Genomic DNA, 12,885 nt, shown 5'->3' on the forward strand with positions numbered 1-12,885 from the left:
GATATCTTGACTTGTTAATTTTCTTTAACCCAGAACATGTTCTGGTTGTATTTTGATTTGCTTCCTATGTTAGAGTTACCTTAACAATACCATCTTAGAATGGACACTAATAATGGTATTTGAAATTTACAGTCTCATGAAAGAAAATAACAATATGTCAACTCTCAACTCACCAGAGGTACAGAAATAAGCAAAATGAAACATTAACAAGTCAACTGGTCAAAACAAGTTATCACAAGAAGAGCACTGTTGTATAGCCTGCTTTAATGCTTGACTTTTCCATGTTTAGGTTATTAATTGCTTAAGATAGACAAAAGGCCAATTTTGGAGGGGGTCTTACTTAAAACCTTTATGAAGGAAATGTGTGGTTTTCCATATATAATTTCTTCTTGGATTGAGACCTTAATACATACACTAGTACCATCCTTTTAAAAAATAATTAAATAGACTGTGATAATACATTACGATTCAAAGCTCCTTTCTTGAAAAGTTATAAGTCCTCTTCAGGCAGTCCTTGTTTTGTGCCTTATGGTGCCAACCAAAGCTGCTGGATATCAGGATGGTGACCTCACTTGGCACAGTTCTATGGTACCTAGCACCAGGACACAGTTCCAGCATGCACACATTTCAGTTAATATGCTACCAGGTAAAGTGAATGCTGACTGTGTTCTGTTCTATTCTCAACTGGCCTGCCCAGCTTCATAGAAAAGACACCAATGTTATGGAATCAAGTAATCTGAGGGCAAAATTTTATCTAATAAACCAACTATTGGTCTAATGCCTGCACTGCTCTTTGTCTTCTTGAAGACTGTGAAAACTTAAACAATAACACCAGGAAAAGACAACCACCACCACCACCACCCATGGGCTTTCTGCTGTTCAACAGGTGGGATTCTGAGCTAAATTCTGACCTGAGTATTCTCACAGAGTCAATACAGATGACTGTCTGATGTTAATTTAATATTATAATGTTGGCTTGCAAAAGATGGTGAAGCACATTCCTAGGCAGAGTTAGTACCTACCTCAAAGCCAGGACTCACAGGAGACTGAAACATGAAGTCGTAAGAGCAAAAAGCAGACAAAGGTGCAGAAAAGGGGAGGCAGAAGACAAGAGAACCGTGTTATTGGAGGAAAGCAATGCATGTTACTCAATAATATTATTAGAAAATAATAGATTTTCAAGAAAAAGCAAAATGTGATACTAATCAGTCTTTGTGGCACAGAAACATCTGGGTTAGAAACTACTTTTTAACATTTCAATGGAACTACAGACACTAAGATTACAAAAAACACAGTTTAAAGTTTTGAGTTGGTAGAGGTAAAGAAAATATCTACTTGTCACAGTGTCAGTGATGAAAGACGGTTCATTCACCTTCTTGAAAATAAATGAGTCAGAAAGAAGCATTTTGACCTTTAAGTGAAAGATCAGATTTTCTTCACAATAATTCATACTCTCAATGGAAAAAGAAAGAAAAAGGTCATCAAAGTAATCAAATGTGACATAGTTATCTGCCTGCAGGCAAGAATAAGTTGATGAATAATCAGTATCAGTCAGTGCTTTACAAACCTGAAAAGTCCAATAGTGGGTTAGAGTTTTAATGAGAGAAATATGTCTACAGTGTATTCTTTGCTCATTTTAGAGTCTTCGCTGCATATCATTGCTTTCTGTCTGATTTCATTTAAGGTTGAAATATAATTCAAAAGTAGAAAGGTTATGATAAATTTTTTAAGAGGAGGAGTATCAATGAAAAATCTAAGAAACATTGTGGTTAAGTAGACATGCATCTGGTAATTTATGCTGAATATGTTCTTTTTCATCTCTGTTCCCTCAAGCTTTGTGGGGTAGCTCTATCTGATAACTAGAAATTAAATCAAAACTAAAATACAGTTGACTCTTTTTCTTAACAAAAACGTATGATGGTGTTTTGAAATCCATGATATTTCCAGTGTTGAATAAACATTACACTTTGAGAAAAATCCTATTATTTGTGCTCTCAGTCCCTGCATCCTAATTTGCAATCTACAGCTAATCCATTTTGTCAGAGACTTTGGAAAGGGATGTACATTTAGATTGAGGTTCTGCTAAAATTAACTGTTACCTAGTGATACCAGTTAGACTTCTGGATTAACAGGAAGCATGAGCAGAATTCAGGAGCAACAATTGCTCATTTGGCCAGACCCAAACATGACTTTGGAGGAGAAATTATAACCCTGTTTGAATGTACTTTTATAGAACATTTTCATACAGAGGAGGCAAAGCTTTCCCTTTGCGAGAAGAAATCAAATTTCCTCAATTTCCAAAATAAGATATTATCCTTGTCATCAACATACCTAATATCCAAAGCTCAGGATTTTCCTCCAGTTTGTAGCCCTGAATGTCTTTATTCTGGGCTATCAGCAGAATTCAATTCCAGCTTAGTGCTGGTTTACTGCACGATATTTGAAGATGGTCTATGCAACATGCATTAATTGACTTATTCCTCTAAGTTACCATTTCTAAAAGTGCATGTTATTTTCCCACTAGGTATTCCTAGGTTTCCTGAGAAAAAGGGATTCCATAGTTGAGTCAGTTTAGGAACACTGATTTCATTATTGCAAGACTTCTGAGAGCCATAACTATGCTTAATGAATATTGTGATGTCCAGTACTTGGGTGGACTGAGGAGTACTTCCCAATCTTATTTGACTAGGAGAAGGATTTTTTGCATAATATTTTATAGCACCATTATTTTAAAGAAAAAATTTTGGGAAACACACACCTCTGTATTTCTCCCTTGCTATCAAATTAGAATCACCAGAAATGTCCATAGGTCGCCAAGAAAAAGAGAGCCACCTATTCCTTTGGTAGTTGGTTGTAATATTTTACTAGAGCTTTGTTTTTACTTTTGTTTTTCCCTTGAAAGAAGATCATATGAATCACAGTTGTGTATCTGTGGTGAAGACTACTGTAGAAAATGTTTATTATGTAAATGAATACTACATATATTAGGGTGATGTGGCATATTACTTTCATTTAGCACCCAAAGAATTTATGTTTCCTGTTACTGAATAATGTAATTTCTATAACCCCATTTTCTTTAAATTGACTGATAGGAATCTCAGAATTAAATTAAATTATTAACTTTTCTGATATAATATTTCATCCTTTTACCACATGACTTGGGATGAAGAAACCTAATGACTTTATAACTTGCTATTGTCATTTTAAAACCTTTTTATTGGGCTTCCCTGGTGGCGCAGTGGTTGAGAATCTGCCTGCCAATGCAGGGGACACGGGTTCGAGCCCTGGTCTGGGAAGATCCCATATGCCGCAGAGCAACTAGGCCCATGAGCCACAACTACTGAGCCTGCACGTCTGGAGCCTGTGCTCCGCAACAAGAGAGGCCGCAATAGTGAGAGGCTCGCCGCACCACGAAGAAGAGTGGCCCCCACTTGCCGCAACTAGAGTAAGCCCTCGCACAGAAATAATAAATAAATAAATAAATAATTAAGACCACATATTAAATAAATAAATAAATAAAATCTTTTTATTGAGGTATAATTTATATGGAATAAAGTGCAGAAAATTCTAGGTGTACATCTTGATGAGGTTCTACATGCGCATATAAGCATGTAACCTCTACCCAGATCAAGATATAGAATATTTCCAGCATCCAGAAAGGCTCTCTCTTGCTCCCTCTCTAAGTGGGCACCTACGAGGAGCCATTATTCTGATGTCTCTCACCATAAATCAGTTTTTCTGGATTAGAACTTCATACACTGGATTCACAGGCATATAATCTTTTGTGTCTGTTTTTTTTCCCTAAATATTATTTTGTGAGATTCATTTATGTTGCTGAATGAATCAACAGTTCCTCAATTCTATTGCTGTACTGCTGTATACTATTCCATTGTATGACTCTACCACTATTTATTTGTTTCTAGCTTTTAGCTACAATGAATAAAAATGTTAAAAACATGCTTGTAACAATACCATTCACACTGGCACCCCACCAAGGTGAAATACTTAGGTATAAATCTAACAAAATATGAATAAAATCTATATGAGGAAAACTATAAAACTCTGATGAGTGACATAAAAGAGCAAAATAATGGAGAGAGATATACCATGTTCACAGATAGGAAAACTCAATGTTATCAATTTGTCAGTTCTTCCCAACTTGACCTATAGATTCAATGCAATCCCAATCAAAATCTCAGCAAACTATTTTATGGATATCAACAAAGTGATTTTATAGTTTATATGGAGAGGCAAAATACCCAGAATAGCCAACATGATACTGAAGGAGAAGAATAAAGTTAGAGGACTGATGCTACCCAACTTCAAGACTTACTATAAAGCTATAATAATCAAAACAGTGTGGTATAAGAATGACAAATAGATCAATGAAGTAAAACAGTGAGACCCCAAATAAGCCCCCATAAATACAGTCAACTCACCTTTGACCAAGGAGCAAAGGCAATACAATGGAGCAAAGATGGTCTCTTCAATAAATGGTGCTGGTGATTCACATGTAAACAAATGAATCTAGACACAGAACTTACAATGAATTAACTTAATTAACTTAAAAAGTAAATTAATGCAAGTTAATTAAGTTAATTTAAATTAAAAAATTTAACTCTATATGAATCATAGACCTAAATGTAAAACACAACACTATAAAAATCCTAGAAGATAACATAGGAGAAAACCTAGGTGACCCTGGATATGGTGGTGCTTTTTAAAATACATAACCAAAGACATGATCCTTGAAGGAAATAAATGATAAGCTGGATTTCATTAAAATTAAAAACTTCTGCTCTGCAGAAGACAATGTTAAGGGAATTAAAAGACAAGCCACAGACAGGGAGAAAACATTTGCAAAATATTAGCAAAAGACACATCTAACAAAGATTGTTATCCGAAATATACAAAGAACTCTTGGAACTTCCCTGGTGGTCCAGTGGGTGAGATTCCACACTCAAAATGCAGGGGGTCTGGGATCGATCCCTGGTCGGGGAACTAGATCCTGCATGTTTGCCTCAACTAAGAGGTCACATGCCACAACTAAGAGTTTGCATGCCACAACTAAGAAGTCCGCCTGCTGCAACTAAAGATTCCGCATGCTGCAACTAAGACCAGGGGCAGCCAAAATAAATAAATATTAAATAATATATCTATATATAAAGAACTCTTAAAATTCCACAATAAGAAAACAAACAATCCAATTTACAAATGGGCCAAAAACCTTAACAAACGTCTTACCAAAAAAGATATACAGATGGCAAATAAGCATGTGAAAAGAAGTTTCACATCATATGTCATCAGGGAAATGCAAACTAAAACAATGAGAAACCACTACACACCTATCAGAACACAAAATCCAAAATAACGACAACACCAAATGCTGACAAGGATGTGCAACGACAGGAACTCTCATTCATTGCTGTGGGAATGCAAAATGGTGCAGCCACTTTGGAAGACAGTTTGGCAGTTCTGACAAAACATAATCTTATCATATGATACAGCAATTGCACTCCTTGATACTTACTCAAAAGAGCTGAAAACTTATGTTTACACCAAAACCTATACATGGATGCTTACAGCAGCCTTACTCATAACTGGCAAAACGTGGAAGCAACCAAGATGTCCTTTGTTAGGTGAATGGATAAATGAACTGTGGACATCTTGACAATGGAATGTTATTCCACTCTAAAATGAAATAAGCCATCAAGCCACGAAAAGACATGGAGGAAACTTAAGTATGTCCTACTAAGTAAAAGAAGCCAAACTGGAAAGGGTACATACTGTATTCCAACTATATGACATTCTGAAAAAGGCAAAACTATAGAGACAGTAAAAAAAATCAGTAGTTGGTAGGGGTTGGCTGGAGGGGAGGAGGGAAGAACAGATGAAGCTAAGAGGACTTTTAGAGCAGTGAAAATATTCTGCATGATACCATAATGATGAATACATGTCATTATGCATTTGTCCAAATCCACAGAATGTACAACACCATGAGTGAACCCTAAAGCAAACCATGGACTTTGGTTGGTTATGATGTGACTGGGTGATTATGATGTGTATGTCAACGTATGTTCACCAGTGTTAGCAAAAGTACCACTCTGGTGAGTGATGGTGATAATGGGGGAGGTTATGCATGTGTGGGTGGCAAGGGGTATATGGGAAATCTCTGTGCCTGCCTTTCAGTTTTGCTGTGAACCTAAAACTGCTTTAAAAAAGTGAAGTCTAAAAAATTTTTAGAAATTCTGGTACGTATTTTTAAAAATTAAAAAAAATTCTGGTACATATCGTTCCATGCATGTCTATACACATTTCTGGTGAATATATACCTAGGAGTAAAACTGCTGAGTCGCATGATATGCATATGTTCAGCTTTAGAAGACAACTGCCAACCGGATTTCCAAAGTTGCTGAACCAATTTATATTCCTAGTGGTAGTGTATGTGAGTTCTAGTTGCTCAATATCTTCACCAATACTTGTTACTGTCAGTTTTTTTCCCCCAACATTAGACATTCTGGTGTACAGATATCTCATTGTAGATTTAAATTTAGACTCTGATAAATAACGATGTAAAATACATTTTCATGTTTATTGGCTGTCTTCTTTTGTAAAGTGCCATTCAAGTACTTTGCCTGTATCTTAAATAAGGTTGTCTGTCTTTTCAACTTTTATAGATGTTCTTTATACATTTGGATATGACTCTTTTACAAGATATATATACATATTATATACATTGAAAATATATTTTCCCATTCTGTGACTTGCTTTTCCACACTTTTAATGGTATATTTTGCTGAAAATAATTTGTTAATTTTAATGATGCCCAATTTACCAATTTTTTTCTTTTGTCATCAGTGATTTGAGTCCTATTTGAAAAAGGTTTTCGTGACCCAAGTTACTGTAGATACTCTTGTATGTTATCTCCTAGAAGCTCCTAATCTACCTAGGATTTATTTTGTATATGGTATAAGGTAAGGTCAAGATTCATATTTTCCATATAGATATCCCATTGGTTCCAGAAATATTTGTTGAAAAAAACCATCCTTTTCTCACAGCAGTGGTACTGTTGTCATAACTTAGTTGGCCTGTATATGCGCATAGTTTCTGGACTCCTTCTATTCTGTTTCATTGGTTTATTTTCTGTTCTGGTGTAATACCACATTGTCTTAACTACGGCTTTATGATATGTTTGGAAATTCTCCAGCTTTGTTCTACATCAGGGGTTCTCAAACTCAGCACTACTGACATTTTGAGCCAGGTACTTCTTTGTTTGGGGGCTGTCCTGTACATTGACCTCTCTGTGATTTCCTTATTTCTGAGACATTTGTCCCTCAAATCCTGATTGCCTTGGTTGCTCCCAGGTACCTTTAAATATTGTTTTGTTATGTTCTGTTATACTGTATTCAGCTTTTATAATTGTCCCTTACAGGAGAGTGGTCTGATACAAGCTTCTTCATAGCTAGGAGCAGAAGTTCTGGAACAGATTATTAACTTTTTTGCCTAAGACTAAGCCTTGTATAACATGATTTCAAATGGCTTTAACTTTTCCCAAACACCACAAGAACATCTGCAAATTTTTAAAAAGATGAGATGATTTTTAAAAAGATCTAGATGATAAACAGAGATATTATAGGATCATTTAATCTTGACTTCTCCTATGCAATTGTCTAAAAGTTTATAAAACTGATATAATCTTAATAAGTATACTTATACATAATGAAACAACATATTAGTGTGTCCTCCTTAAGTACCTACTGAGTTTTTCTTGTTTCCTTCTAACATAGGTGATGATGTACAAAAAGATATACACCCTTGCAGAGCTCTTATGCCATAAATTGCCTACATTTTGGATTTTCTCAAAAAAGGACTGCATCATGGTTGGAATAATGGATTACAGTTTAGTGCCGAAGTTGACGACAGACAAAGCTTGTCATAAGATCTATGTTGTTATACTTTTTTTTCTATGTGAGCAGCAGTATAGAAATCCAAGACTCAATTTATTTGCCAGAAATGGGTAAATTAATAGAATTACCAGTATTTTAATCCATATGTGAAATGGTGATTTTCCAGTCAAAATAGGCAATCAAATGTTGAATAGAAAAATCATTTTCTTACATTTGGCAGAAAATCTATACTTATTGCAGACTTGCAACATGGGTGGTCTAATGGCATTACTTAGCAATGCCATCTTAATATAGACCATCATCCTTTTCAGAAATGGAAAATATTGTTTATTGTATACGGACTAAAAGGTTTTACTATCATTACCATAATGTTACCTTTGACTAGGCATTCACTATAACCTTTAAACTATAGTTACTGGCCTTTTATGTTTTGCACAGGGATGAAAAGAGACATATTAGCTGCACTCCGAGCATGCAAAGAGAGACATACAGGCACCCCACAGGGGCAAAAAGTGCTATGATGAATGTAAAACGTGCATTTGAGAGCCAATGTGTCACCAACACTATTACCAAAGGCATTTTTCATTTAAAGGTTACCCATAGGGCATTTTATATAAGGTTATGAAAGTTCATAATAACATTTTTTGAAGTATCCTGTGGCCCCAATATTTTCTCACCTCATAAATATATGATTTGATCAAACTTTTGTAAGCATTCTTGGCAGATATAGTTAAAATGTGATTTTTAAAATGTATTTTTAAAACATTTTTAAGCATTCTACTACAAAAAAAATTCCGTTCAGCAATAAAGTGCTAATGAATTTCAACATCTGATGTACAATATAGCTTGTAATCAAGTAATTCGAATAATTAAATAATTATGTAATTTGATTAAATAAAGCAATTAAAGCAATTAAATAATTTGGTTGAAAAACACAAAAACCTGCTTAAAGACTGTAGTAACCTAAATTAAATTTATATATAAATTATACATTCACATTTATAAATATGCATGCATATAATAATTTCATTATATTTATAAAATCTAAATGATACATATGTGATGTTTGGAAGCATATATATATATATATACACACATGTGTATGTATACATACATATGTGCATATATGTATATATTATTAAAAACTGAGATAGGTTTTTTTCTTAATTTTAGTATTCAAATTTCACACAAAATTAATTTTAAATACATCAAGCATATATTAAGAAACACATTAAAACAGATTATATACATGCAACTCTTTCTATTGACTTATGAAGTCTTTGCACAAAAGCCATCATTTTAAAATTACCCTGTATGACTTTGAAGAGATCAAACACTTAGCCTAATATAGAAAATCAAACCACTGATAAAAGAAAAAGCACAGTAAAGATCAGCTTAAGTAACACCTCATCTTGGAAGTCTGGTCTGAATTCTCCAGGCAAACAATTAAACATATTCCTATTAATTCTTTTTGAAAAACTGAGTTTTAAAGGAAGAATGTTTAGCATTAATTACCTAGATTCTAATCTATTCTAATGATGAATAACTTTAGTTTACAGCTTTAGATTACTTATGAGATGTTAACTAACTTTTAAAAATCTTTTCCTGGTGAAACTGAAACCAATACACATTAACTTATAATTTTATTTTTTAAACTTGTTTAAAAATGTCTATTCTGTAAACAGTATGACTCTCAGAGACGGTACTTAAAAGCAAGAGTAACTGCTAACTTATAAAATCACTACCTACAAAAATTCAAACGAAATCAAGAAATCTCATAGTTGGAAAGATAATATGAGAGTTATTTGAAAAAGTAAATAGATTTTGACTTAAGCACCTTTCAGTAAGAGTATCATTAATTCTAACTAATACAACTTTATAAAGTAATATACAACCACACATGCATTCTGAATAGTCACCAAAATATAATATATTCTTCTAGTTACTGGTGGGATTTAGTGCCTGACTTCCCCTAACAGGTTCACTTCATGAAAACACAACAAACTCCCACCCAAAAGTCACAGAAACACAGAGTACGGACTTTTCCTATTTATCAAAATAAGCATTCATTTGAGTTATATGTCTGGCTTATGTTGCAACAAAATTTAAGTGATTTAAAGATCACAATGAAATATTTTCTGAACAACAGAGTAATTAATACAGCTTTTTAGAGATGGCTTCAAAATGCATTGCCCCTCTCCACCCCAGGGATTTATCTAACCTAAATGTTTCATAATTTTTATTTTTCTCTTTAATTGACTTTTGTAATTATTAGATTATAAAGAGTTTTTGTAATATCCACTAGCAGAGGGAGTAAAAATAGGAAACTTAAGCTCACACAATTAGCTTATTTCAGGATAATGTTCTTATTTTAAATAGTGCACGTAATTACCACAATTTTTACTTTGCTTTCAATGTTTGGAAAATCAAAATTTAACTTTCTTAAAGAAAAATATTTAAGCCACATCCACAGATATATATTTTAGAGCCAATGGAAATACTTAAAGTATTAAATGCTATTTTTCCCATGGCATTTGTCAACCAGTGTCACTTTGACATCAGCATGTACGCCTTTAATGCCAAACAATTAAAGACTTTCATCTTTTCATATGAGCGAAGTTCAGATTTTCTCCCAGAATAAACAGTCAACCATGCCACGAAATACTCTAATAATCATCAGAGAAGAAAATCTTTTATCTCTGGTTTCCAAATTTTGACAAATTATGTTTTGTCACATTCACGTATTAGTCAGTGCTGCTCTGGCTCCATGACCATGATGAAACCTCACAGATTTTAAAATTGCTCTAAGCTCACAGATAAAAAGCAAACTCGAAGCTGTTGGATATTTGTTGAAGCACTGACCAATCTACAGCACAGGCCCTGAAGAAACACAGTCATTAACACCCTGGCTGTGTCCTCTCTCCCAGGGCGCTGTCTTGGATTGATTACCACTGTGACCACATCGTCCTACAGATTTCTCATGTAAACGGGCAAATGGATAAACAGGAGGCCATACCAGAAGGGGCTCATCGGGGGCACTGGTGGAAAGCTCGGCAGATGCTGTGCGGACAGTGCTGAGCCCAGTAAGGGAAACATTTGAGAGCCTTCTCCTCCTCACGCCACTGCAGTTGTTGGGGATTTTAAATGCACATCTCTTGTGGTAATTCAGCCCACATCCTGGAAGGAGAAAGTAAAAATGACTTTTGTTCAACTATAAATTAAAAGCTATTTTAGTATAAGTTGTAAATTATGAATTTTTAGCAACAGTACTGCTTCCATTTTTCTTGTGGCTGCTCGAAAATTTAAATTTTCTTTTGAGCTTCTGATTTATTTTCCCAATTTGTCAATAAGCTGGGTTTTGACATCTGATTTTATTGGATGAGCCCAGCAACTACCCTGGTTATCATTTAAAAAAATGTTTTCTAACATAAGGGACTTGGGCTTTGAGGGATCTAGCAATAAAACTCCAGTGAGATGACCTATTTTTAGCTGCCTCAAGTTCTATTGCAAGGGAAAATTAATCATAACGCTTCACAACTTTTGACTTGCACTGATTTGAATCATGGCTCCACAACTTGTTTGTCTACATGGCCTTGGAAAAATTACTTCACCTCAGTTTTCCTGTCTGTAAAATGAGGATAATAACTACCTTGCAGAATTGTTGAGAAAATATGTAAAATACTACGCATGCTAGTTTCTACATGGTAGATAATTAGGAAAAAGCACCATTTTCCTCTCAATATTTCCACTGTTCATAGTTCTATCACGTAATCTTACTGTTCAGAATTTCCCCATGTGTCACATAGCAGGCCAGGCAAATTTTCATAAAACTACACTTTAGGTAGACTTTCTTCCAGATCACTGTCTCTTAACTTCCCTTCTTACAGACAGAAATTCAGAAATTATGGTTATTTTATTTATGGATTTCATCATAAAAGCTTGGGGTTTTTTGGTCAAAGTTCAAACAGCTCTATCCCTCCCCGCCCCACCCTTCATCAAAAAGGAGCAAGGTATGATTTGGTCCGTTTTTAAGATTATATCATGGTATCCTATAAACCTGAATTATGCACTTCAAGGATTTCTGTCCATGGAGGATGATAGAACTATGATCTTGGTGTAGAAACTGGGTACACGTTCCAGCCTGCCACTCAACAGCTGAGTGACCTTGGACGGTTTGATTAACCTCCTGAATCTCAGCTCCTTTCAGCAAACATTTATTGAATGCCTACTATTCCAAGTTCTGGCTTAAGATGCAAATTATATGTTTAGCCTGTTAGCAAAATAAACAACACGTTATGGGAGAGAAACATATCCACATGATATAGGGGAAAAGATAGGAGAATATGGCTTCCCAGATCAGGGCTAACATGTTGAAGATAGGAAATGAACCGAACAGAATCCATGCAGTACCCAGATCCTTGGAAGGTATCTGAAGGAAAGAAGGCATTGCAGAAGAGGGCACGACATAAGTAGCTAACTCCAGCATGCGTTCCACTTGGCTGGGGAAGGAATACCTTACCTTCACATTTAAGGCCTTGACGCACCAGCCCCCATAGCATTTCTCCACAGTGATCACAGAAAGCTGGAGCTCTGTACGAATGAACAAAGAGAGTGTGGGGACGAATCTGAAAGTCTTCAAAGGTGGCGGAAGCTGTGAAAATAATAACATTGAAAAATAAGTTGAATAAATACGCTCATCTGTAGATAATTAGTATGCAAGATACTTAACATGCAAGTATGGGTATAACTGGGCAAAGTCAGGAAAGATAAGATGCAACACTGCTTGACTTTTAGCCATTCCACTCCATTCTTCTCAACCACAGCTTTATAAGTGGTGGCAAAGGAACCTCTTTCTTGTCTTCCTGCTTAACAAGGTCTCAGGCCACTTCAAAAATAGCCAAAACGCTAGAACAAAGAATGAATGAAAGAATAACTCAATTCAATCTATAAATACGGGATGTTGCTTTAAAACACTTTG

At 34.9% G+C, this 12,885-nt stretch overlaps 1 protein-coding gene across 4 annotated transcripts in view; it reads right to left on the reverse strand.

The window, feature by feature from the left end:
• The window catches only part of PRKD1 (protein kinase D1), a 345,202-nt gene that overhangs the window by 71,035 nt on the left and 261,282 nt on the right, over positions 1–12,885 (reverse strand). For all 4 annotated transcript variants that reach the window (XM_029237647.1, XM_029237648.1, XM_029237650.1 and 1 more), the window contains 2 exons: positions 12,427–12,558; positions 10,924–11,084 (listed from right to left, as the gene is read on the reverse strand). In XM_029237647.1, the coding sequence (XP_029093480.1) occupies positions 10,924–11,084; positions 12,427–12,558 (293 nt within the window). The remainder of the gene's footprint in view (positions 1–10,923; positions 11,085–12,426; positions 12,559–12,885) is intronic.

Source organism: Monodon monoceros, unplaced genomic scaffold, assembly GCF_005190385.1.
Source record: "Monodon monoceros isolate NGI ecotype Baffin Bay Population unplaced genomic scaffold, NGI_Narwhal_1 Super_Scaffold_21, whole genome shotgun sequence".
NCBI classification, from domain to species: domain Eukaryota; kingdom Metazoa; phylum Chordata; class Mammalia; order Artiodactyla; family Monodontidae; genus Monodon; species Monodon monoceros.